The 23,890-nt window shown below is 53.2% G+C and overlaps 2 protein-coding genes across 4 annotated transcripts; both read right to left on the bottom strand.

The window, feature by feature from the left end:
• Positions 1-696: 696 nt before the first annotated feature.
• LOC101660789 (acrosin binding protein) lies at positions 697-14,310 on the bottom strand. Its single transcript, XM_045295999.1, has 10 exons — positions 14,268-14,310; positions 13,732-13,968; positions 13,405-13,499; positions 12,871-12,994; positions 10,886-11,351; positions 10,286-10,418; positions 3,192-3,371; positions 2,906-3,073; positions 1,440-1,523; positions 697-987 (listed from the first exon to the last, which is right to left on the bottom strand). The coding sequence occupies exons 1-10, from the start codon at positions 14,308-14,310 to the stop codon at positions 865-867; spliced, it is 1,653 nt and encodes a 550-aa protein (XP_045151934.1). The 3' UTR covers positions 697-864.
• Positions 14,311-15,898: 1,588 nt separating this feature from the next.
• Positions 15,899-23,454, bottom strand: ING4 (inhibitor of growth family member 4). 3 transcript variants are annotated; one of them, XM_004708117.3, is made up of 8 exons: positions 23,388-23,454; positions 19,670-19,741; positions 17,827-17,993; positions 17,541-17,655; positions 17,278-17,383; positions 16,962-17,109; positions 16,661-16,722; positions 15,899-16,565 (listed from the first exon to the last, which is right to left on the bottom strand). In XM_004708117.3, exons 1-8 carry the CDS (start codon positions 23,422-23,424, stop codon positions 16,526-16,528), a joined length of 747 nt encoding a protein of 248 aa, XP_004708174.1. In that variant the 5' UTR covers positions 23,425-23,454; the 3' UTR covers positions 15,899-16,525. The 3 variants fall into 3 exon arrangements, with proteins under 3 accessions (XP_004708174.1, XP_004708176.1, XP_045151954.1); XM_004708119.3 differs by having other exon boundaries at positions 17,550-17,655; XM_045296019.1 differs by lacking the exon at positions 23,388-23,454 and adding an exon at positions 19,927-20,594.
• Positions 23,455-23,890: the final 436 nt, after the last annotated feature.

Below are 23,890 nucleotides of genomic sequence, written 5' to 3'. Positions count from 1 at the left end.
ACAATGGGTGGGTGGATGGATTGTGAAGAGTTGTATGAGCCCCCAATAAAACGATTTTTAAAAAAAAATGCTGTGAACCTTTAGTAGCAGCAGCTGTATGGTTTCCAAATATGTGTGTCCCCAGAGTACTATCTCTGGGAGGTCCCCATTGGCGAAAGGTCAGTTCTGGAGACAAACCTCAACATGTGTCAGCCAGACCCAATCCCCGCCGCACTCAGATGCCCTTGACAAATGCTTGGCTGTCCATAGCAGTTCCCTCCGTCCTGATGAAAGTCCAAGTTTCCCATACTTCTCTAGGGTGGAGCCTTCCCTACTCCCACTTCCCACACGCCACCTACAATCCCAGGGACGCTGGGGCCTTCATCCACGCACCCAAGGCCATGAGGCCCAGGGCTTCAGAACTGCACACACACCTACCCTTCGCGGCCTGTGCGATTCCCCAAGGCCCAGCCGTGGTCCTCTCCGATGGCAAGTCCTAATGCCTCAGGTCTTCCTCTGCTGCTGCCGACTCTGCTTCCACCACAGAGCGTTCTCAGGAAGAGTCTCACCTGCAGACCCACGAGCCAGGGCGGGGTGCGGGTGGGGGGCTGGTTCCCATGGGGCAGGGTGGCAGTGCTACGGAGAGGGAAGCAGAACCAGCACAGGCCACACAGGCTGCAAAGAAATGCTTTATGTACAAAACATCCGTCAGGGTCCTTGGAGCGCCATGATGAGTCCCTCCAGCACTGCTGACCCAACCCCAGGAAGTCGTGGACACAGGGGCCGTTGGTGGGCTCGCCTGGAGACAAGCTGGCATTCGGGAGTGCTGGAGAACGTGACAAGGCCGGGCTGTGAGGTCGGGGGGCAGGATGGGCCTCGCCCAGCTCATCCAGCTTGGCCCAGAGTGAAGGTGCTAAACTCCTGGCTCCAGCGAAGCACGAGGTCTTCACTTTTGGCCTGGGTCATCACATTGTACGTCTCGTTCTGCATGCACCTCATACGAGACACCTGCGGGGGGCGGGGGCGGGGGGCATATTAGAGGCCCGACAAGAACCAGAAGATGCGGGCATGAGCACAGGGCAGTGGAGGGCGCTTGCCCGTGGGCTTCTAAAAAGCTGCAAGAGACACCAAGTAGCCCCAACCCCCCGAGAGGGAAGTGACTTATCCCAGGCTCTGAGGTGAGTAAGAACAGGGGGCAGGGCTGAGGCAACTCAGCTGAGGGTTCTCTGAGAGTGCCCTCAGGGCCCCACTTTCTACCTGCCCCAGTCCCCGCCCAGCCCTGCTCTGCTCCTGCCTGGGGAAGGCCTTGCTTGCTCCCAGACCGGAGTGCTGGAGTGGATGATGCTCTGGTGGAGGGAGGCCTTTGCCCCACGGATGCAGGTGGGGAGCTGTCCTCCACGCCTGCTCACCACGCTGCTCAGGCTGATGGGAGAAGGCAGGGAAGGCAGGTGGCTGCTCACCTTCCGGTCTTCGTTTCTCATCAGACACTGTTGGCTTTTGAAGGCACAGTAATTCGGATACTGCACAAAGTCGGTGTCACAAATCTAAGGCCAGGAGAGGAGGAGGTGTCAGAGTCCTCCAGAGGATACCCACCATGGCGGCAGCAGCGGCGGGGCCGCGTGGGGGCACGGAGAACCAGGGCTTCTGCATTGTCCAAGTGCTCCCGCTGGGGGCTTCCTCTCTGAGGAGCAGGCCATGGTCCTCAGAGCGGAGTGGCTCCGAAGGAGCCAGAGTCCGGGAGAATGAGAAGCGGCTGTCCTGCCGGCCAGCCAGCTTGCTGGGAAAGTGATGGAGGCATGGGAAGCCCAGGAGCAGGTTCCTTCTGGTGATGTGATTGAGGGAGCACGGAGAAGGGTCTTTAATGTGCAACTCTGGATGAATCACCTCCTTTTTGGCCCTTGACCTCCAACCTATGAGCCCCGAAGGGTGGCTGGTATGGGTCTGAGACCTCTCCATTTCACGGGGGTCGAGAGAGGAGAGCTGGCCAGGGTCCCTCTGCCTCTACTTTCCCTGGCCTGGGTTGTCTGCAGACGCCAAGCCCTCTGGAACAAGGGGCAGGAGCACAGGGGCTATGACCTTGAGGACGGGGAGCAAGGTGGTTTCAGGGAGCAGGGAAGGTGCTGGAGGAGGCGGGAAAGAACTTGGCACACTGCGGTCAGAAAGCTCTGACCAGATCACAGGACTGGCCCCTCCATGTGTTGTATCACCTCGTCACTGAGTCAAAGGAGCCCTGGTGGCACAGTGGTTACAAGCTGGGCTGCGAGCCGCAGGGTCCACAGTTCTAAATCACCAAGCTCCTTGGGCGCAAGGCAGGGCTTTCTACTCCCATAAGGAGTTAACAGTCTTGGCAGGTCTGCCCTGTCCTAGATGGCCATTCTGAGTCAGCCTCCACCCAGTGGCATGGAGTTAGAGGAAGGGAGTCACGCAGAGCAGAGATGAGTCACAAACTTTAAGGTGGTCTGGTTCAGTGCTGGGCTGCCAATCTAAAGGTCGGCTGTGGATAAACCACCAGCCAACTCTACAGCAGAGATATGGCTGTCTGCTTCCATCATGCCTGCTGCCCACAAACCCTGTGGGGCAGTTTATTCTGTCCTCCAGGTGCCCTACGCGTCAGGATGGACCAGAAAGCAGTGGGTTTGGGGTTTTGCTCTGAACACTTGGGCCCAGGGTTACAGGAACAGAACCTCTTGCTTGCCGATGGTGCTGTGTACCTTCCCCCACCCACACATACACCCTTTGTCAAATATAATCCTGCTCAGTGAGCTTGGGGGGCTGCCACTGCATGGCAGAGAGGCAGGGGGCATGGTGGACGACTGATTTTCAGACACCAGGCCCCCCCCCCCCACTCATTCCAGTTCCTGTGGTGACAAGAAGCAGGGACAGGGGTACTGGGGCTGATTTGGGGTGGGGGGGAGTGGTCTCTGACCTTGGTGGGGTAATCCCCATCCTGGAAGCTGAGGAACTCCGTCTGGAGCCAGCCGGCCACCCGAGGGTCCTCACAGCCCTTTGTGGCGAGCCGGCCACACCAGAAGTCCACGCGGAGTCCGCCGTACAAATCCAGTCCATAAAAGTGACCTGCTTGTTTGGGCCCTGCCTGGAGTATACAGTGGACAGGGGAGAGGTGCGGGCTCCTGGACCGCTTCAGGCCTCCCTTCCCACTGCCCCGCTGGCACCTGGGGTGGCCCCCTTCCCCACTAGGCTGCCTTGCCTACCTGCGTGCCCACAGATATGGTCTGGGACGTGAGCAAGGGGCTGATGAAGGCGGTCTTGTGAGAGCTGTCACACAGCTGCCGCTGCAGGTTGGCCTCGGAATAGCACTGCTCCAGCTTCAGGGAGCAGAAGTCACAGAGGCCGCAGGTAGGTGTGTGTCGCCGCCCAAGATTGTCACAGACCTGGGATGGAAGTTGAGGGAAGGGCTGATGCTGAGACCTGGCAGCCTGCCCTCTCCCAGAGGGAAGCCCGCAGAGGGCCCGGCCAGGCCCAGGTCTTTGCACTAATAAGCCTCTCTCCCTGCTTCCCTCCCCAAAGGGTCCTCAAGGATGGCTTGCCTCAGCTTGCTATTTCAGCACCCTCTTCTTGGGCGACTTGTCCACTTGCAGGTCACCTTCATCTCTCTGCAGGTGACACTCAACTCTATCATGTGCTCCGCTCACTTCCCCATTGTCCAAGTCCTCATTGCCAAGTGCCTGACAGATGCTACCACGGGTGATCTAAAGTTACCCCGGACTTAGCCTATTTGAAAAGAGCTCACACCCTTTCCCTCTCCAACTCTGCTGAGAGCAGGGTATTTCTCAAGAAGTAAATGCCATTCGATTCTCACAAGAACCCTACCATAGTGCTATTCATCCCGATGAGTCGGCTGCGCACAACAGAATGAGGCACGGCCCCGTCCGGCACCATCCTCACAGCTGTTGCTGTCTTTGAGCCTGGCGGTTGGCACCACTGTGTCAATCCATCTCATTTCTGATTTCTTCTTTGTTGCTGACCCTCTATGTCACTAAGCATGCTGTCCTTTTCCAGGTTGATCCTGAAAACACCGACATGCAAGGAAGTCTCCCCATCCTGGTTTCTGAGCATTCCGGCTGGACTTTCAAGACTGACCGCTTTCCCGGCAGGCCACGGTACTTTCCAGTCTTCACTACCACCAGGATCCAAACGCATCCATTCTGCCTCGTCTTCCTGATCCACTGCCCGGCGTTCAGGTGTATCTGAGGCTATTGAAAATACCGTGGCGTGGGTCAAGAAAGCCTTGGTCCTCAGAATGACCAATTTAAAGAGGACTTGGGCAGCAGATGTGCCCAGTGCAATAGGATGTCCTTTGATTTGTCTTTCATGTGCTCTTGTTTGTTTTTGAAGTCTGTTTTCCTTACAAAACCTATGGTGTTTAAATCGTTTAAATTCACACTTTTTCTAGAATTTAAACAAATCATCATGGCTGACGTTTAAAGAGCAATCTGTTAACACTAACCTGTGAACCACAAGGTCGGTGTTTCATACCCACTGGCGGCTCCTCAAGAGAAAGACGCGGCTTCTCCTCCTGTACAGGTTTCCAGCCTCAGAAACCTGAGAGGGGATCCCTACACGTCCGAATCAAATGGAGAGCACAGTACACGTGGGGGGTTTCCTAAAATAATCTGCCCATTTTCAAATCTTGTTTCCTGTCTCTCGATGACATTAACTCACTGCTACTGAGTAGCTTCCAACCCAGTGACCCTATGGGACAGGGCAGAACTGCCTCTGGCTTCTCAGACTAACTTTTAAAATAGTTCTATTGGCATGTCCGTCACATATACAATTTAACCATTCAATCATTACCAAGAGTTGTGCAACCACCACGATCCATTTTGGAACATGGTTTTCATTTGTAAGGGCACATTTGCTAGCAACTTAGGTAGAACACATGGCAGACCAAGACAGAGGCATATTATCCAGCGGGGGATGGCCCTTGGCATGGGGGCATAATGGTACCCAAGGGTTTGATAATATACTTCAGAAAGGACGTGGGAAGTCAAGGAAAACTGTCACACCTGTATGGTATGTGGCAAATCAAAACATCGTAATTACAGATGGGGTTACTGGAATGGGAGTGGGGCCGTGATTGGGATATGTACATTGTGGTAGAGAGAGCAGCTGACAAGACTGAGCCAGGGCCCTCCCCAATGGCTCCTTTCTAGTGACTCACTCCACTTGCCATCGAGACAGGCTTTCCCTCCCTGGACGACATATCAGGTAGGTGGCGGTCACCCTTCAATCCCTTGACTGCTGCTTCCAGGAGCACTGATAGTGGATCCAAGGCAAAGGAAATCCTTGGGAGCTTCCGTCTCTTCTCGGTTGATTGTGATGCTGCCTGTTGGCCCCTGGGGGGATTTGGGTTTTCTCTGAGTTGCAATCCATCTGGAAGCCTACAGTCTTGGATTTTCATGAGCAAGGGCTTCAAGTTCTCACTTTTGACAAGCATGGTTGTGTTAACTGTGGATCGAGGGTGGTTAAAAAGTCTTCCTCCAATCCTGATGCTGCATTCTTCTACAGAGAGCCTCGCTTCTTGGATCATGTGCTCAGTATACAGATTGAATAAGGATCGTGCAAGGATACAAGCCTGCCTCACGCCTTCCCTGATTTCAAACCCTGCAGTGTTCTGTTCTATTCCAACGCCTGCCTCTGGGTCCAAGTACAGGCTCCACATGAGCACAGTGAAGTGTTCTGGAATTCCCATTCTTCTCATAGTTTGTTATGATCCATACAAATGCCTTTGGACAGTCAATAAAACACCCGTCACTATCTTTCTGGTACTCTGTTTTCCGCTAAGAACCATCGATGTTCAGCAATGACATCCCGGGTGCCTTGCCTTCCTCAGAGCCTAGCTTGGATGTCTGGCAGCTCCCTGTCCATGTACTGCTGCAGCTATCTTTGAATTATCCTCAGCAACATTCTACTTGCAGGGGTGTCACATCGTTTGATAAGTTCTGCACTCTGTAGGGTCACCTTTTTTCAGGAGGGGAACACATGGATCTCTTCCAGTTAGTTGGCCACATTTCTTGGCGTAGACTGGTTCCAGGGCCTTATCAGCTTGATAAAACCTTCCATCGGTCTTCCATAAGCTCCTGGAGCCTTGCGTTTTGGCTAATGCCTTCAGTGCAGTTTGAACTTCTCCCTCCAGTACCATTGGTTCTGGATCATACGCTACCTCTCACATGGATGAATGTCAGCCAAATCTTTTTGGTATGGTGACTCTGCGTATTTCCCTACATCATCATCATTTTAAAAAAATATTAACTTAATTCTATTTTCTGAATAACTTTTAGGACATAAATATTTTTTTCTATGGGCCTCAGGAATTAGGTGGAAGTCACAGGATAATTTCTTTTCCTACCAAAAATGCTGCATATTTTGGTATTTGTCCTAAGGGGCAAAACTACAATTTACACTATCAAAACTCTTCAAGATTCCTACAGAAATCCAACCTGCAGGGGGGGGGTGCCAGTCTGCTGCGCAGGGGCCTGGACAGAAATCATAAGCTGTTGAGCATGACAGAAAAGGGAGGCAGTGGAGATGGAGGGCAGGCACCCTGCATGGGAGGAGGGAGGAGTGCCAGGGTCCTTGGAATGCTGTGTTCTTTCTGTAGAAGTCGTCTCTGGAGGAAGGTGCGAGGCAGGGTCTCAGAGAAAGGCTCCAAGTGCCTGGGGTGCAGGCACTGCTACAGCAGCTGGAGCAGGAGAGTCCACTCCTCCAGGGTCTGGCCAGACCCAGGGCTACATCCTCTTTTGATCCTTCTTGTATCATTCAGTATTTTTGTCCGTATTACTTTCCTACTGGCATATAATTCACGTACCATGCAATGTCAATGGTTCAAACAGATTGAAAAGTTACTCACTCATCACAATTTTAGAACATTTTATTATCATTTTTTCTCGTTATTCATTCTTGCACCCATGGTTAGCTCCCCACCCTACAACCTCCCTTATCAAAACTCAGAGGAACTAGTAATTTGGCTACTGCCTCTATGGGTCTGCCTATCCTGGATTTCATATACAGAAAATCATACCAAACCAACCAAAGATAACGAAATAAAACAGAAAAACCTCAACCCAAGAGAAACCTAACGATATCTCCAGTAATCCACTCATTATTACAACTTGATGCTTGAATGCTTTTGGTTTTGAGTTCTTTTAGCTTGAGATCCACTGAGCGTTGAAATGAACGTGCATCCCTAGTGAGTCCACGTCTGCTTCAGTTTTACCTTCTTCCTTGAAGGGCCACTCAGACAAATGCTTCCATCTGAGGGTCAGGGCTCTGCAGGCTTTTTAAGGCTGTAAGCCTTCACTTTTTAAAAATTAAACTTAAAAATTTTTTAATCGAACTTATTTAAACATTCTCTACCGTTGCACAGTGATCTCACCACATCAAATCAGTAATAGTATCACTTCACACCGCCATATATGTTTTGTTTCTTCCCTCCCGCCTCCCCCCCCTCCGTCCCTCTATCCGTAATTTTTGGTGCCTCTCCTCTCGCTGGCCCAGCTCAGTCTGCAAAGCCCTTTCCTTTGCCGTGGGCGCGTGCCCTCACTCAGGCCTGGGCGGATTTCATCGTGATGCCTCTTCTCCAGCTGCCCCTGGACGTTTCCTGTCCAGCTCTCTCTATTTCCTCCACCGCCTTTAGCTTCTGGATGTGTAAGAGCAAGGGGCAGCGTCTCCGCGGTCATCCAGTTGGTCTTTTCTTTCTTTCCTGTCTTTTCATCCTTCTTTTGCTGTCTGCACAGAGGACGTCTTTGGTCACCCACCACTCACCAGTGCTTCGGGCTTACCGTTCCTGTGTCACATATGTTCTTGCGACGGTCTCTGCATTCGGGCGGGGTAGCCCCAAGGGTCTCTTCCACAGTTGGCCCCCCGGCCTTATTTTGCCTTCTTTTCCACGGGTGTAGTCGAGGCACAGATAGACAGAGTGCACTCCAGAGATAAAGCATCCTGTGCTACCCGCCCACCCCCCACAGCCCTGTGTAAGCAACAGCTCACTGACCGACGGGCCCCAGACAACCCCATGAGTCCACTCTCCTACCTTATAAGGTGCTCCTGGGGGGCAGGGGTGGGTGGGGCTCAGGCTCTAGATAAGATCCCACTGAGCCATGTGTTGACACAATAAAGTCCTTCCTTTTATTATAAGCCACGTGGTGTTGGCAACTCCTTCGGAATGACTCTGGTTCCCGCTATCTCGTGAGGTCCACGTGGATAGTTGCTGTTTATGTTGTTGAAAAACAAAAGATCTTTGCAACGAAGTTATTGGGCTTGCAAAATTCTGTGATGGGATCTTCGTTTCTGTGACTGATCCTTTAATCCAGCTTCGATTCTTTCCTCTATCTTATTTTCCATCGTTTGCTTCCAGTCACCAGTGTTTCTTGATCGTACTGCTACCAAGCCAATTCCGACTCACCGAGACCATGTGGATGTCCAGACCATAAATACTTTTCCCCAGGAGTTTTATTTGCACTTCATCCATATGTCATACAGTTCAATAGCCCAATCATATCAAGAAGAGTTGTACAATTCCCACCAGTCAATTCTAGAACATTTTCTTCTTCCTCATGATTCATGAAACTATTTTTTTTCTAACTGTGGCAAAAATACACACAACACAACATTCTCCAATTCTCCAACTCCTACGTGTATAATCCAGTGCCACTGATGATACTCTTCGTACAACCATCATTGATCTCCTTTCCCATATTATTCCGCCACCATGAACACAAACTCAAGGCCCCCTAAGCAACAACTCTTCCTAACTTCACCCAGAGACGGTGCCTCTTTGTGAGGAGGAGGAGCTGCTGCTGGTTTGGAACTACTGACCTTGTGGTTAGCAGCCCGAAGCATAACCACGTCACCACCAGGGCTCCTTATGATAGAAAAGACACGAGTAACAATCCCATTTGACTGATGAGGCAGCTGTGGCCCACTGAGGTTAAGTAACTTGCGCAAAGCTATATATCTAGTACAGGGTGGAGCTGGGATGTGGAGCCAGGTCTACCTAATTCCAAAATCCACGCTGTACCCAAGCACCCAGGTTCGAAACCTCCACCTTCTTGGAGGACATTGTACAGTAGGTCCCTCTGTCTCCTGGCTGGACTTCCTGTCCCGATTTAGCTTCCTCAGCACTGTGAGGCGGCTCTGGCGAAGCGGCAGCTCAAGTCAAGCCCGTCAGCCTCCTTCCTCACCGGCGGCGCGGAGCCCCGTGCAGCACAGCCCTGTGGACAATCCTCACGGCCGCAGCCCGGCCCTGCCCCAACCTTGGCTGGATTCGCTCTTCCTGACCAGTGAAAAGCCAAATGCTCTGGACTACCAATTCAGAGTTTTCATATTATGACCCTCTTGTTCTGATCCGAGTCCATGGATGTTGAACCAAGTCCTAACACCCAGTGAGCACGGCAGGATTCCGGAGTTCCAAGCCATTAAGTTAATCATGAACAACTCTCTTCAACACCTATCATACTCCTTTTACGGCGGTGTCCACAGGAACCCCCTTTACAGGCTTTTGGCCCCTTGACGGTAGGAGCAGTGTGTCCATTCCTAGGGCCTCATGAACTCTCTGTTCTTGCTGATTACAGAGCCTCGGTACGCAGTAATCCCTCTGCTAGCAACCTTCTACCACGCCCGCTCTTTTGCCTAACCACTTCGTCAGGTCTTAGTTTAATTGTCAGTCCCTCTGCCCCTCTCAAACGGGGGTGGGGGTGCGGCATCACCCACCCTCGCCCCTCATTCTCTATGTTGTCTAAGACCTTGTAAAGAGTTGGTGCCCAAACACTGTTTGCAGAATGGATGGCCTAGTCACGCTCTTTTTAAATTATATCACCTTTATAATTTAAAAAGATGTTTTCAAATTGTTGACAAATTAGATGCATTTTGTCCACTTCTAGAAACTGGAAACCTAAGTGTAATTTCCTGGGAGCACACTGGCTGGGTGCTCAGGATACATTAACATTGGACTCTCTTTACAAGTTCCCTGGAGTGCGCTCTGCACACGCTCTGGGAAGGAGGAGAGCGGAGTCTCGGGCAACGCCAGGCATTCACAATGGCTCAAGAAGTGACTGAAGGCCTAACAATGTGGACCGCTGAAGAATGCCTTAGGGACCGGAATGGCTTCCCAACTGGGACCGACCCTACCTCTTACAAGGTGGGCTGGAGATCTTTCCAGAGAAGGGATCCCAGCCGGGAAAGCCTTTCCCCAACCATGCCTCACGGTGTTTATATAACTGCCTATCTCCCACTTCCAGAAGCTGCCCAGGGACCATGTATCCATTAAAGAGCATGAAGGGCGTACCGGCCTCCCAAAACCAAGGATTTCCTCCTCCATGAACTGCCAGGCCTTGGCAGTGGGGGTCATGATGCAGGCGCTCTCCACAATCGAATAGCACAGTACCAGCATGGCTTCCACATGGGGCAGCTGCAGGAGGCTGCAAGAAGACAGCACTGGCTGGTAGGGAATGGGCCAGGGACCGGGAGCAGAAAGCCACATCCACTCTCTGCCCCTCCCCTTAGCATCTGGTCTCAATCACACACACTGAGCGTGCTGGATAAGGCCTTAGAGGCTTTTGGACCAACGAGGAACTGAAGTGGACAGGGGAAGTGATTTTCCCAAGGCTGCAGAGCTGATCAGGACCAGAGACAAGGGCCTAATCCAGGCCCAGCAGCTCCAGGGCTAGGGCTCATGCTATTGTTCCTGCAGAGGAGCAGCATCAAGCACCGCGCTGAAGCCAGTGATGGGCACAGACCGGGTGAGGCAGCAGCTGCTTGATGTGCCTGAAGCCCAAGCAGATCTGAGTGGGTCTGGAGGTCGAAGCTGGGAAGGTGGGCTTCTTGTTCCCAGAGGAGGCCTTGACAGAGAGGGCTGGGCCAGCGTGGGAGTCAGAACCTCCTTTACCTGCCACGTTTGGTATTTCTCCAGGGTCCGTCATTAAAGACTTCATTCACTTCATCCACTTGCTGGGCTGAACGAATGAGCTCCTGGATATTCTCCATCACCACAGGGGTAGACTCCACTTCCCGCACTCGGGGAGTAAAGGAGGAAGGGTTGGAAGACAAAGATTCGGACTGAAACTTTGGCTCTGGGTCTGTCTGTAGTTCAGACATTGTCTCCAGGCCTTCCTGTGTCCCCTGTCCTTCCTCCTGCTTCGCCCCCTCCTCTTGCTCCTCCTCTTGCTCCTCTTGTTCCTGCCCCTCCTCCTGCTTATGCTCTTGGCCTTGCTCCTGTCTGTGCTCCTGCCCTTGCTCCTGCCTGTGCTCCAACGTCTGCTCCTGGCCTCCCAGGGACAAGGAAGACTGCAGCAGCTCCTCCACGTTGTTGCTCAGTCGCTCGGGCCAGGCCTGGAAAGACGGTCGCTCTGTGGCTGCAGCAGACGGGAGAGAAACAATCAAGCTCATAGCCCCTGAGTGCCTCTGCTCTCTCTCTCTCTCTCTCTCACACACACACAGGCAAAGGAAAGGTGACCCAATCACTAGACCAAGCTCATAGCCCCTGAGTGCCTCTGCTCTCTCTCTCTCTCTCTCTCTCTCTCTCTCTCTCTCTCACACACACACACACACACACACACACAGAGGCAAAGGAAAGGTGACCCAATCACTCACAGGCAACTAACACACAGACAGAGAGAGAAGAATGTGCTTATTAAAAGAACATGGTAGCAGAATGGTGGTACTAGGGGTATGTGTCCTCTTCCAACTCCTACCAGAAGTCCCACCTCAAATATCACCTTATTAAGGAAACACCAAATAGCCAGTGACCAGTCTTCTCTAAAGTAAAGATGCCAGCTTGCAAGTCCCAAGGGCTTCCAAATAGAGGAAAATGCCAAAGAAAGGACCGGGCCGAATGTGACGAAACAGTAGGAGATGTTCTGGAATAGGAAAACCTAGCATGTGGCAGAATCATCTGGAAAAGGAGCTCAGTAACGGCTGTACTACACGAAGAGTATCATCAATGAGTTATGCATGTAGAGGTTGTGGACTTGGAGGATGTTTGGTTGTGTGTATTGTTGCCACAACTAGAAAAAGAATCCGAATTACATGAAAAACAACGAGCACAAAGAAGAAAACGTTCAAGGATTGACTGTGTGATCACTGTACAGCTCTTCTTGATAGGCTGGGATTACTGAATTGTACGACATGTGGATGAGGTGCTGATAAAACTTAAAAACAATGGCACCCAAATGTATGGTTTGCTGTGACTACTCCTGTTTTTCAGTGTATTTTTCACTTTTTATTTTATTTAATAAGCAGTTTCATACAGTAAAAAGAAAGAAAACCCTAAAAAAAAATAAGTAAAAAAGAAAACCCTAACTTGTAGTCACACAAAACAGACCTGTCCACCAGCTTCTCCCCCGCTCCCTCTCAACTCAAACTCACTAGTAGCTTCTGACTCAGAGCGACCCGATAGCACAGAGCAGAACTGCCCCTGTGGGTTTCCAAGACTGTAAATCTTTACGGAAGTGAACAGCCTCATCGTTCTCCCTCAGAGGGGCTGATGGTTTTGAACTGCTGATTTCGCAGTTACCAACCCAGCTCATTAGCCGACTATGCTACCAGGGCCTCCCACTCCCCCTACCCCTACCCCTAACAAGGTTCCCATTTCCCTACCAATGATGGGCTAAGTGATGGGCTGCTAAAGACGCGGTCCGTGATTGGAAACCACGGCTCCTCCGTGGGAGAAAGGGGGAGCAGCTGTTTCAGTGAAGGTTTGCAGCCTCAGACACCCGGTGAGCAGCTCAGCTGAGTCTGTCCTGTAGGGCCGATGTGGATTGAAATGAACGCTGTGATGGTGGCTTTCTACTTTGTTTGGAATGCCTTACCTCCTGGCCTCTGGGACTTGCGGAAGGCATTGCTGGGAGTCCGCCAGGTGCTGCAAGGTCTCACCTGTGGCATGTGACGAGACGGGCGAGGTTACGAGTGGCTTGGTGGACTGGAGTTCAGAGGGCGTGTCAATCTCCTTGAGAGTGCTCGGTGAGAGGATGGAGACGGGCTGGGAGCATCGGACCCTCTGCAAGACAGGCAGAAAAGCGAGCTCTTTCCCCGAAGGCTAGTTCCTCCTACTCCTGCTCCCACCAGTGCTCACCACTCACAATTCTTAGGCAGGGATGCTAGAAGCCTCTAGACTCGAGAAAGGGTACCCCCTGGAAGAGCAAACTCACTTTGACCGCACACCTGCTGGGGCTCCCCTACATTGGCCCTGGAGGAAACCACTGAGCTCAGAAGAAATAGTAGAGCGTATCTCGGCCCTACGCTTCTCTCAGTGGTTCAGGTAGTCTGGGTGCCCCAGGGCAGACTGGAATCATGCCTGTTAACCCCTGCCAAAATGGCCTGTAGGGAGGATCCTCTTGAAGCTCTTCAAACGCCTGTTCCCCCTTCCTCCCCTCTCCTTTGACTCTGGAGCACCAGAGGTAGCCTCACCTTGGCGTAGTAGACGTGGTTGGAACAGCGATACTGCGTAAATTGGCAGAAGGACTCAAACCATGAGGCATAGGGGAGGTCGGAGCAGACAGCACCTGGGAAAAGGCCGGGTGGGAAGTAAACACCCAGGGGAGACCCTTCCTCAAGAGGGCGGTGGTATCCTTGGTGCCTGGAGAGTGGAGGAGATGGGCCTGGGGAGGGGGGGGCTGTGGGCCATGCTCCTCGCCTGTCTCACGTGAGCATGCACTAAGGGGGTGGGGCACCTTCTGCCCTGAGCTTTGGGTGAAACCCCCGGTGCCCGAGTCTCCCCACTAATTAGCTCCTTACCATCAGGCACCAGGCCGTGGTTTTCATACTGGTCCAGCTGGACCAGGGTGGGGTTCCGGCAGCCGTGAGTCGCTCGGAGCCGGCAGGTGGTCTCGGCCTTCCAGGTCGGGGTTAGCAGGGCGAAGAAGTGCTCATACTCGGTGGGGGAGAGGGGACTGCCCGGCGTGGAGCTCGAAGTGGAATCTTGCGCTCGGACAGGAAGTGGATTCAGGAGCAGCACTGCAGGGGGTGGGGGTGGGGACGGGGCAGACGGATGGATGGATGGACAGAACCCGCCCACCCGCTCAGGGCATAGGGCAGAGCCAGTCCAGCAGTCCCTCGTGGTGTGTCATGGAGGAACTGGGGGGGAGAGAAGGTGGAGTCCTGGGGCGTGAGGGGGTTCCAGGGGTTCTCGAGGCGAAGGCCAGGCCCCAGGGAGACAGATCCCGGGAGGGTCTCAGAAGGTAGGGAGCAGCGCCCAGGGCACCGCCGTGAAAGAATGAGGGCGCTCAGATCAGGAGTGCAGGGTCAGCACAGGAGTGGGTGGGTGCCCTTACCCTTCAGGATGGGGAGTAGGAAGCCAGCGGCCAGCTTCCTCATGGCCCCACCAGATCCGCCAGAGCTGCACGCACCAAAAGAGCCTCCAACGGGCCGGCCGCAGCCACACAGAGGCTGGAGGCCCGCGCGGAGGTTTTAGAAGGTGCAAGGCTGACGTCACAAGCGCGGGGGGCGGGGCCTCTGGAAACCGATGGGCCTTCGCCCTCCCCACCCAGACGAGGCCCAAAGCCATCCTTTGCAGCGCTGTGAACATGAAACTGCCGGGCTGAGTGAAGTTTTCTCATCCATGACACTAAAGGTTATCTTAGTGCCTGTTAAGAGCCCTACAAGCTGTTGTAGAACCATACATATACACGTGATACATAAACCTTAAGCAAGCAAGCGCGTGTTTGTGTGTCTAATGTTTGTGGCTATGCTTTGAACTAAGTATCTTTTAAAAAGCAGCTTACCTTTGCTTCAACTAATTGTGCCCGCTCTGTGTGTGTGTGACTGAGACACTCGACATCGTATCCTGTTTCCAAGATGAGAGGCCTGCATACCCAGCACTCACTGCTGGGATGGTCTCAACCAGGCGGTTTCTGGGCACGTCCACCGTGCTTCAGCACACACTGTTTCTGAGATTCGCCCACTGCCTGACTCGCTAGCCAGTGAGCCTTTTTTTGTTCAAAGTTCCCGGTTCAGCTATATATTGTTGTGTGCTACTGGTACCCACTCAGTGGGACCCTAGACAACAGAGGAGGGCCTGTACACCTCCTAGGTTGTGACCTTCCCAGAAGCAGATCATGGGTCGTTTGAACCGCTGGCCTATCAGAAACCTCGTGTTCAATCATGGTACGTAAAAAAACTGAAAAACACTACTGCCATTGAGTTGATGCCAACTCATAGAGACCCTAGGACAGGGCAGTGCTGCTCCTGTGTTTCTAAGACTAACTATGGGAGTAGAAAGCCCTGGAGTGGCTGGGGTTTTCAAATCGGGGGGACCTGAGATGTTTGCTTTCAACAGTTATCTTCAATGAAGCAGGTCTTGTTTTACCTTATTCAACGTCCACAGTCATCCCACAGGGCGTACGTACGCCATCGTTCCAGACAGGGACAGGGCTCACCACAGCTGGTGGGGCTGTGGTGTAAGTGCAGCACGGGTCTATGAAACAAAGCAGCGTCGATGTGGCAGAACTAGAGAAGCCTCTATGTAATCACGTGATACATGTGCCCAAGGTGGGAAACAAGTGCAGGGCTTGGGTATAAAGATGGCTCCGTGGTCTAAGACAGCAGTTCTCAAGCAGGAGGTGAGCAAGCCCACCAATGGGCTGAGGTGAAACTTCCTATGCTGTAGTAGAGTAGCACAGGCCCACGACACAGATGCACTTGTTAGAGATGACATGGAACCTATTTAATGGAGAAAAGCTGCACTAGTTAAAGGGGTTTGGAGAGCCTTGATCAGAGGCTCCCCTCTCTAGCTTCGGAGGTCCAAGCGGAGACGCTGAGACTCCTGGTGGCGAGAGACAGCTCCTGCCTGTGACAAGCCTCTCCAGGCCCGTCCTCCTCCTGCCTCTTACCCACTCTGGGGGCACAAACAGGAGGCTCCTGCGTATTCTCCGGACATGGTACGTGTACAATAAACACAGCAGGCTGACATGGATAGCTTTTATTCAACTACCCCAATTCCTTTACATGTGTTATCTGAGGACCACCTCCCCTCTCCCAGTCACAAGGCCGGGATGAATCCCCTTGGCGTGGAGGAAGGGGTGTCCTTTCAAATAGGGCCACAGCCCAGATACTCTGGGGAGCCCGCACCACGGAAAAAGCAGGAAGAGAATGAAGAAAACTCGTCACACCACAGCCCCCCACAGTGGGGTGGGGAGAAGCTGGAGGGCTGGTAGAGGGCCCCCACGCTTACTGCTCCAGTCCTTAAATACAAAGCAAGGGGCGTGGAGGACCACCCCTCTGAAATACAGCACCAACCTCGGCGTGGAGGCAGAAGGTGAGTGGGCGAGTGCACTGCCCTCTGGGGGGATGAGAGCAAGCGCGTGCGCACGCACACACACACCGTGGTGGCTGCGGCACCCCTCCCTGCAGGATTTGGATGCAGCCTCAGCACCAGAAGAGGGGGAGAGCCGAAGGAGAGACAGGACTACACCGCCCACTTCTCCCTGCACCCCCGGGCCCAGCACAGGCATTCCTCTCCCCACCAGCCCAGGTCCGGGGTGGGGTGGGGGACAGGGAGGCATGGGAGAAACTGTTGACTGCCAGGACGCATCTACTTCTTCTTCCGTTCTTGGGAGCAGCGTGGGCAAAACCTAGAGTGGCCGGGAGAGGGGAAGCGAGTGAGAGGAAGGGCCACGGCTGTGCCCATGAGCGCAGGGCGGTCAGCTCCGGCCCTGGCCGCACTCACCATTTCCCTCGGGGTTTGGTCGTCAGCCCCACGCAGGCAAAGTGGAACCACTCAATGGAACACTGGGAAAGGACAGTGGGAGAAAACTGAGTGAATGTGTGTGTGTGTGCGTGGGGGGGGGGGTGCACTCTCAGATTCCTCAAGGGACACCTTTGTTCCATCCCATAGGAAGGTTCAAGGTCAACCAACGCCACCTGCGTCCTATCATGAAACCCACCCAATTCAAGCATGGGGCCCCCCACCCTTGGCATGCCCTCCCGAGCCCTTGCCCTTGCCCTTCCTGAGGCAGAATGGCTCTCACATCGGGGTTGTCACAGCCGATCATTTCTCCGTAGGAGACCTGGTGGCAAAGGCAGTAGGTTGGCTCATTGGGATCCACGGGCATATCCAGCACATCGGAGGGGTGGACGCTGCCGAAGGTCACCGAGGGCATGCCGTACTCAGGACTTCTGCAGGCCAAGAGGGGAGAGTGTCACCTGCAGGGACGGAGCGGGGAGGGGCGACGCCGCTGCTGGGGACTGGGTGACTGTGGGGTCTCCTCCCTTTGTGGAGGTGAGGAGTCACGGGTGGATGGGGAGGAGCGGGTCTGTAGGCGAACTCCTCCGTGAGGCACTCACGTGCGCACGAGCTTGAGCTTCTTCTGGGCAGCCTTGGGGGTCTCTTCATCGGAGTTTTTCCCTTTGGACCGAGCCCGGGCAGTCTTTTTCTCCTTTTGAGTCCGACCTGCTAGGGAAAAGGGGGAGCGCCAGAAGGCAGGGAGACAGAAAGAGAGGTGAAGTGCCAGCTTTCTCCAGCCTGGCACCCCTCCTGAACGGGTGAAGAGCCTGCGCTGGCCCCTGGGGATGCTGCCCCACCTCTGGGAGCCCCGCCCCCTCCTCACTCTTTTTGCCTTTGCTGGAGGAGCTGTCGTAGTCACTGGACTCAATCTGCTTCTCCTTCAGGTCCGCCTCAAAACGGGCCAGGTCTGTGTCCAAGCGCCGGATGTGTTTGTCCACCTGGCCGGGAAGGCACAAGAGGGGAGAGCTACAAGGCGGGTCCCGGCACAGTGGCGGACGGAGGCGACACGAGCGGCCCAGGCCGGAAACGGGGCCCAGCACCAGCGAACGAGTGGTCTAGGGCCCAGGACTAGACGGGAGGAAGGTGGGGAGCCATGAACAGGGCCATACCATCTCATAGGTCTGCATGGCAAGCTGCACCTTGTCGTCGCCAAATTCTTTGCACTTGCCGTAGGCTTCCTGGATCTGTTTGAGAAGGGCCAGTTTTTCCTCGGAGCTCAGGCTGCGGGCACTACTCATATACTCAGTGGCCAACTTGTCAATTTCAGCCTTCAGGTCTACAACAGAGACAGAGGCCTGGTCACAATGGCCCCTGGGTGGCTAGGCTGAAAACACACTTCTTCCTCTTGCTCCTCAGGCCTTTCCATTCACCACCACAGCCTTTCCACTAAAACAGGCACTGCACGTTCACAGGGGCGGGGCCTGCCACGCACCCAGAGTGACGCGACACGACATGACACATTCACCGGGATTTGTCTTAAGGCCGCCTTCACTGTTGGAACATGGGCAGAAGGTAGCGAGGGGCACTGTCACACTGCGCGCGTACACAGAGCCTAGAGCACTCTGCTGAGGTCTGTGGAGGCTTCTCTGCGGGACTTGCAGTTGCTTGCACACTAAACTCCGCTTTCAAGTCGCCTGGTTCTGCTTTCCCACGGCATTCCTCAGTAGCTCGGACGGCTGCACACCAGGTTGATGAAATGATGCCACCCGCTTCCAGGTCTCTCGGTCGGTCGGTAAGTTCACTGTTTAAAATCAGGCCCTTGCCCTCCCATCACACAGGCCTGAGTGCTCGCCTTGATCCCTTCATCATTGGCCAGCTTGTTTGCATTTCCCGTCCCCAGTTTTGCTTGTTGGGGTTTGTGTGTTTGAACAAGTGACTCGTTGCAGCAAAGACTTCAGTATTGGAAGCCTGGTGATACCCCAGAACTCCGAGACCATGGGTGTGTCCTGCCCAGGAGCTGGAAGGGGCCACAAACGAGGTAGCCAGAGGGACAAAAGTCTGGCTGTCCACAGTGCAGCAAGAGATCACCAGGGAGCCTCTGCGACCACAGTTTATTCCAGGCCTTTGAAGCAAGCCAAGAAAGGGTTTCAGAATCTCCAACAGACCTCTCTGTGTACAATCCCGGGTGCTGGAATTGTTTGTCAAAGCAAGCAACTGGTCCTTAGCATTCCGCGGGCAGCTCTCCGAGCTCTGTGTCCAGAATTTCAGACGAGGGCTGCCTTTTCCCAAGCGAACCTGCCTAGACTAACAGGGACGTCACCAGTGTCATGTATCCGCACACCAGCCGGTTACATCCTTGAGCAGGACCTCGCAAGGATGGAGGAGATGTAGATGCCCTTAGAGGGAATGGGGAAGAGCACCCACAGGTATCTTTGACCCCGAGGAGACCACAGGACCACTGTAGTGTAGCCTCCGGTTGGTCATCAGAAGGACTCAATGCGGCCAAACCTGTCCAAGCGTTTCTGGAGTCCAAGGCCATGGATGGTAGCTAAGGCTTCTCGCAAGGCTGAGGAACACAGCTCAGAGATCCTGATGTGAACGGCCGCTTTCCTGTAGCTCTTCTTTAAGGCTTTCTCTGCAGCATCTGTCTTTGCAAAGACCCTACCAACACTCGAGTTGCAGGCTAACATCGTTGTAAAGGTGGTGCTAAGATCAACACGGGCAGCAGAAAGGATGCTTGAGTGGACTCTGGCTTCCTCCGTTCTTCTGGAGGAAGGTACAGAGAACACAATACCTGGTTCTTGATACATCGTCTCCATAGCCCACTTGTTGGGAAAGAGCTGATACTGAAATGAGGGTTTCTAACTTCTCTTTAAGACTCGCAGTGACAATGAGAGAGGGAGAGAGGCCAGCCATTTCTCCAGCTCTTACCCAGCCACATAGAAAACTTAGTGGAGAAAGACATGACCACAAACGTTCATTATTTGCCTGGGCTCTTGACTCTGTACGTACCCTCTGTTCTTTGGTCTAGGTCCCTCATGAGCTGAAAGTTTCTCTGCAACTCAAAAGGAAGGTTTTCAATACCTACGGAGAGGAAGAGAAACGGAGTCACCACACTTCACAGGCCTGAGATTCTTTTTAAAAGGGGAGTTCCAAAGCTGGCCCAAAGGTCCTCCGTCTGCCCTCCTGGGAACCTGCAGGTTGAGCCAAAACCACCTGCACGCTTCCTTTCTCAGGGAAAGTCACGTCCATCTCTGCCTACCACTCACCTCCTCATCTCGGCAGCTATCCCAGCCTGGCGCTACACATCGGCCCTTCTCAGTCCTTGGTTTCCAATCTCTGCCTCCAGGCCTCGTGCCCGCCACGTAGAAACGGCCTCCCTGGATCGGCTACTGCTCATAATGCACACGGTCTACTCCTCCGCAGCCGGGTGCTCTTCAGCTCAGGTCACTGTCCTTCCTGCTGCTCACAGCCCCGCATGGCATCCTGCTCGGCCCCCGCTTACCTCACACTTCCTTCATTCTTGCTAGCCCCACTTTACACTCTGCCTTTGCGAACCACACTTGTCTTCGAGTGCTTCCCACCTGCCAGTGCTTTCCCAGCCCCATGGCTGTTGACGTGCTGTTCTCGCTGCCTGGGACAAAGACGGGGCCTCTGACTCCCTTGGTTAGTCTCGGAAACCCACAGGGGCGGCTCTACCCTGTTCTGAATCACCAGGTGATGTCATTGACTCAATGGGGGTGCATTTGGTCTGAGTCTTCTCTCTGTCCAGCCTTCCTTCATACCTAACCCAATCCAAGCCCAACCCCAACTTATCTCTAAAACTATTAAACTCCTGCTTATCTTTCAAAGCTCAGGTCAAATATGACTTCCTCAGGCGCTGACAAGTACCCTGGATGTACACTGTGAAGGTCTTGTATGTCTGGCTTTTTTTTTTTAATAACATTTTATTAGGGGCTCATACAACTGTTATCCCAATCCATACACACATCAATTGTGTAAAGCGCATTTGCACATCGTTTCTTAAAACATTTTCTCTCCGTTTAAACCCCCGACATTAGGTCCTCATTTTTCCCCTCCCTCCCCGCTCCCCCCTCCCGCATGAGCCCTTGATAGTTTATAAATGGGTATTTTGTCATATCTTGCCCTGTCCGACATCTCCCTTCATCCACTTTTCGGTTGTCTGTCCCCTAGGGAGGAGGTCACACCCAGTTCCATGTAATCGGTTCCCTCTTTCCTACCCATTCTCCCTTTACCCTCCCTGTTTTGCCACTCACCCCACTGGTCCTATAGGGCTCATCCATCCTGGATTCCCTGTATTTTCAGTTCCTATCTGTACCAGTGTACAACCTCTGGTCTAGCCTGACTTGCAAGATCGAATTCAAGTCATGGTAGTGGGAGTGGGGAGAAAACATTTAGGAACTAGAGGAAAGTGGTATTTCTCATCATTGTTACATCGCACCCTGACTGGCTCATCTCCTCCCCGAGACCCCTCTGCAAGGGGATCTCCAGTGGCCTACTAATGGGCTTTGGATCTCCACTCTGCACTCCCCCCATCATTCACTATGGTAAGATTTTTTGTTCTGATGATGCCTTACACCTGACCCCTTCGACACCTCGTGGTTGCATAGGCTGGTGTGCTTCTTCCAAGTGGGCTTTGTTGCTTCTGAGCTTGATGGCCGCTTGATTACCTGCAAGCCTTTAAGACCCCAGACGGTATACTTTTTGATAGCCGGGCACCATCAGCTTTCTTCGCCACATTTGCTTATGTCTGGCTTTTCACACACCTAATTGTATAACTAGTTCTGGGTCTTCTCTGACCTCCAGGAAGGCTGGGACATGCCTGTCTTGCACTTCTCCGGTATGTGGGAGGGTGGCTTGGATATAGAAGATAATAAATATTCGCACAAATGCATAAATACAGATGTCTTTCCCACACAGATAGGGTTGCTTCCCCGGCTCCACCTCAGCCTTTTTAACAAGCATTCACTGCTTTAGCCTACAACCTCAACTCTGCTACCACCAGTTTACTGTGATTCTTTTAAGTCACCAGTAACTTATCAAAAGGTCTTTAAGTAGTCATGTCCTAAAAGGGAGTGCTGGTGGCCCAGTTGTTAATAACCAAAAGGTCGGTAGTTTGATCCCACCTCTTACTCTATTGGGAAAAAGATGTGCTAATCGGCTTCCATATGGCTTATATCCTTGGAAACCTGCTAGAAGGCAGTCCCTCCTGTCCTGTGGGGTGGCAGGAGTTGAAATGGCAATGGGTTTAGTTTCAGTAGGGCATTCTAAAAAAAGGAACTGTAGCAGTTGATACTGTCTCTCCCCTTCAAGTAACTTTCTTCCTTTTAGGATTCCCTATCTTAATCATATACCTTCTGGTAATTCCAACATTGACATTTCCTTAGCCCTTCCCTTAAATGGCAGTTTTCTTGAGGTTATATCCTTTAATCCTCTGATTTTTTTTTTTACTTGTTTCCCCTGAAAGGAGTTAGTCATGCTCATTGATACAATTACCATTCATATGCTTAAATATAACAGAGAATTAAGTTACAATCACCTCTGGATTTCCTACCTTGTTAATATATATCTACCTTACTTTTTCCACAAGCAGGGAATCTAAAAGTCACCTAGGATTCCCAGCCCCCTCCTTCCACCAGTCAGCCATGTCATAAATCCGGTCCTATTGAACTCCTTTTGCTCAGTCAGTCCCTTCTCTGGGGAGTTCATCACTCCTGAATGGCTATCATTAATTGATCTCCCTGTTACCAATCAAGTTAGCACACTTCGGTCATTTCCTTTGATAAAAATCACACCCTGCTTAAGAAGTTGGTTGGCTCCTCTCTCCTTAAAACGCAAACTCCTTCGTTTGGCTTAAAATATATATTATGCAATCTTGCCCCAGCCTCTATTCAATCTCAGTCCCCAGACTTCCCTTAAAAAGTCCTAAGTAGCCTGTCACCATACCCAGAATTCCTTCTCCCTTTAATACTGGGAAATAAACACGCTAAACTTGGCGATTCTATTCAAACGCCACCCTCCCTACCATCCCAGACGATCCCTCCTGCTTTTTCCTGTGTCGCCAACTGTCTTCTTGAGACGCGCCTCGTCCTACCGTTTCATCACCATTTCTCTACAGAAAGGCTTCCTGCTAGACCGTGAGAATCTTCAGGCCAGGGCCTGACGTTACGTCTTGACTCGGTAAAAACCAAAACAAGACACCGACTGGTTCCTGAGCACACCATAGGGGACAGGTTTTGTGAAGGGGTGCCCGGTGCACGTAGCATACACGTGAACACCGGCTCCGAGGTGACTGGGACGTGGATCTTCGCTGCACGAAGGAATCCGTTCGGGTTCTGCACCTGACAGCGGCCCCGCCTCGAGCCCGTCTCGGGGAGGAGCGGGTTGGCGGGATCTGCCGCCGCCTCGGCTGGCAGGGGGCGGCCGGGGAAGATCCATCCCGAGCCACTTGGGAAGCGCGCTGTCTCAGGCTAGGGGCTCCAGGGCGCGGAGACATCTCGGCTTCCCTGCCGCTCTTTCAGAGGGCGGCCGTAGGCCCCACTGCGCAGCCCCTGGCCCGTCCGCACCCAACAGCGAGGCCCCGGCCCTCCCGCCCTCGGAACTCCACCCCACCGGAACCGCCTTAGCACCAGGGCTTCTCGTCCACACAGCCTCTCCGCCCCGACCCCGCGGCTCCATGACCCCGACCCGCCCTCCAAGCTGCTCTTACTGTCCAGGTAATGTTCCAAATACATCCCCGCAGCCATCTTGAAGCAAAACAAAGCAACTTCCGCTCCACCTCGGAAGTGACTGGGACGCGCTAGGCGCAGAAGCGAGCCTCCGCGGCGATCCCTTCCGCCCTTAACAGAACTTCCGCCCTCACTGAGGCCTCCGCCGGGCACTTCCGCCCGACGTTGCGCCGGCCTCTCCTCCGGGGGAGCCGCCCCCGCCCGCAGGGAGGCGAGCCCAGCCCGCTTCCGCCCGCACCGAGGCCCGCGGACGCCGCCGGAGCGCGCGGGACGTCGTGGGCGGCGCCATTTTGAATTATGGCCCCAACTTTTTCCCTCCAAAACGGGAAGGTGCGCTAATGGGGGAGAATTCTCTCTCTAGGATGTCATGCTACAAATAGTGCCCCTTCTCAGGACCCAGCGTGTGTCCCCCTTTGGGAGAATTTGAGGCTGGTGGCCACTGGAGGGGTGTTCTTCAGGGCGACGACATCTCCTAACAAAATTG

Source organism: Echinops telfairi, unplaced genomic scaffold, assembly GCF_000313985.2.
Source record: "Echinops telfairi isolate 266 unplaced genomic scaffold, ASM31398v2 ScPeMD7_7356;HRSCAF=8355, whole genome shotgun sequence".
Classification (NCBI taxonomy): Eukaryota; Metazoa; Chordata; class Mammalia; order Afrosoricida; family Tenrecidae; genus Echinops; species Echinops telfairi.
Note: the sequence above shows the minus strand (reverse complement) of the source record. Positions and strands in the feature narration are given on the sequence as shown.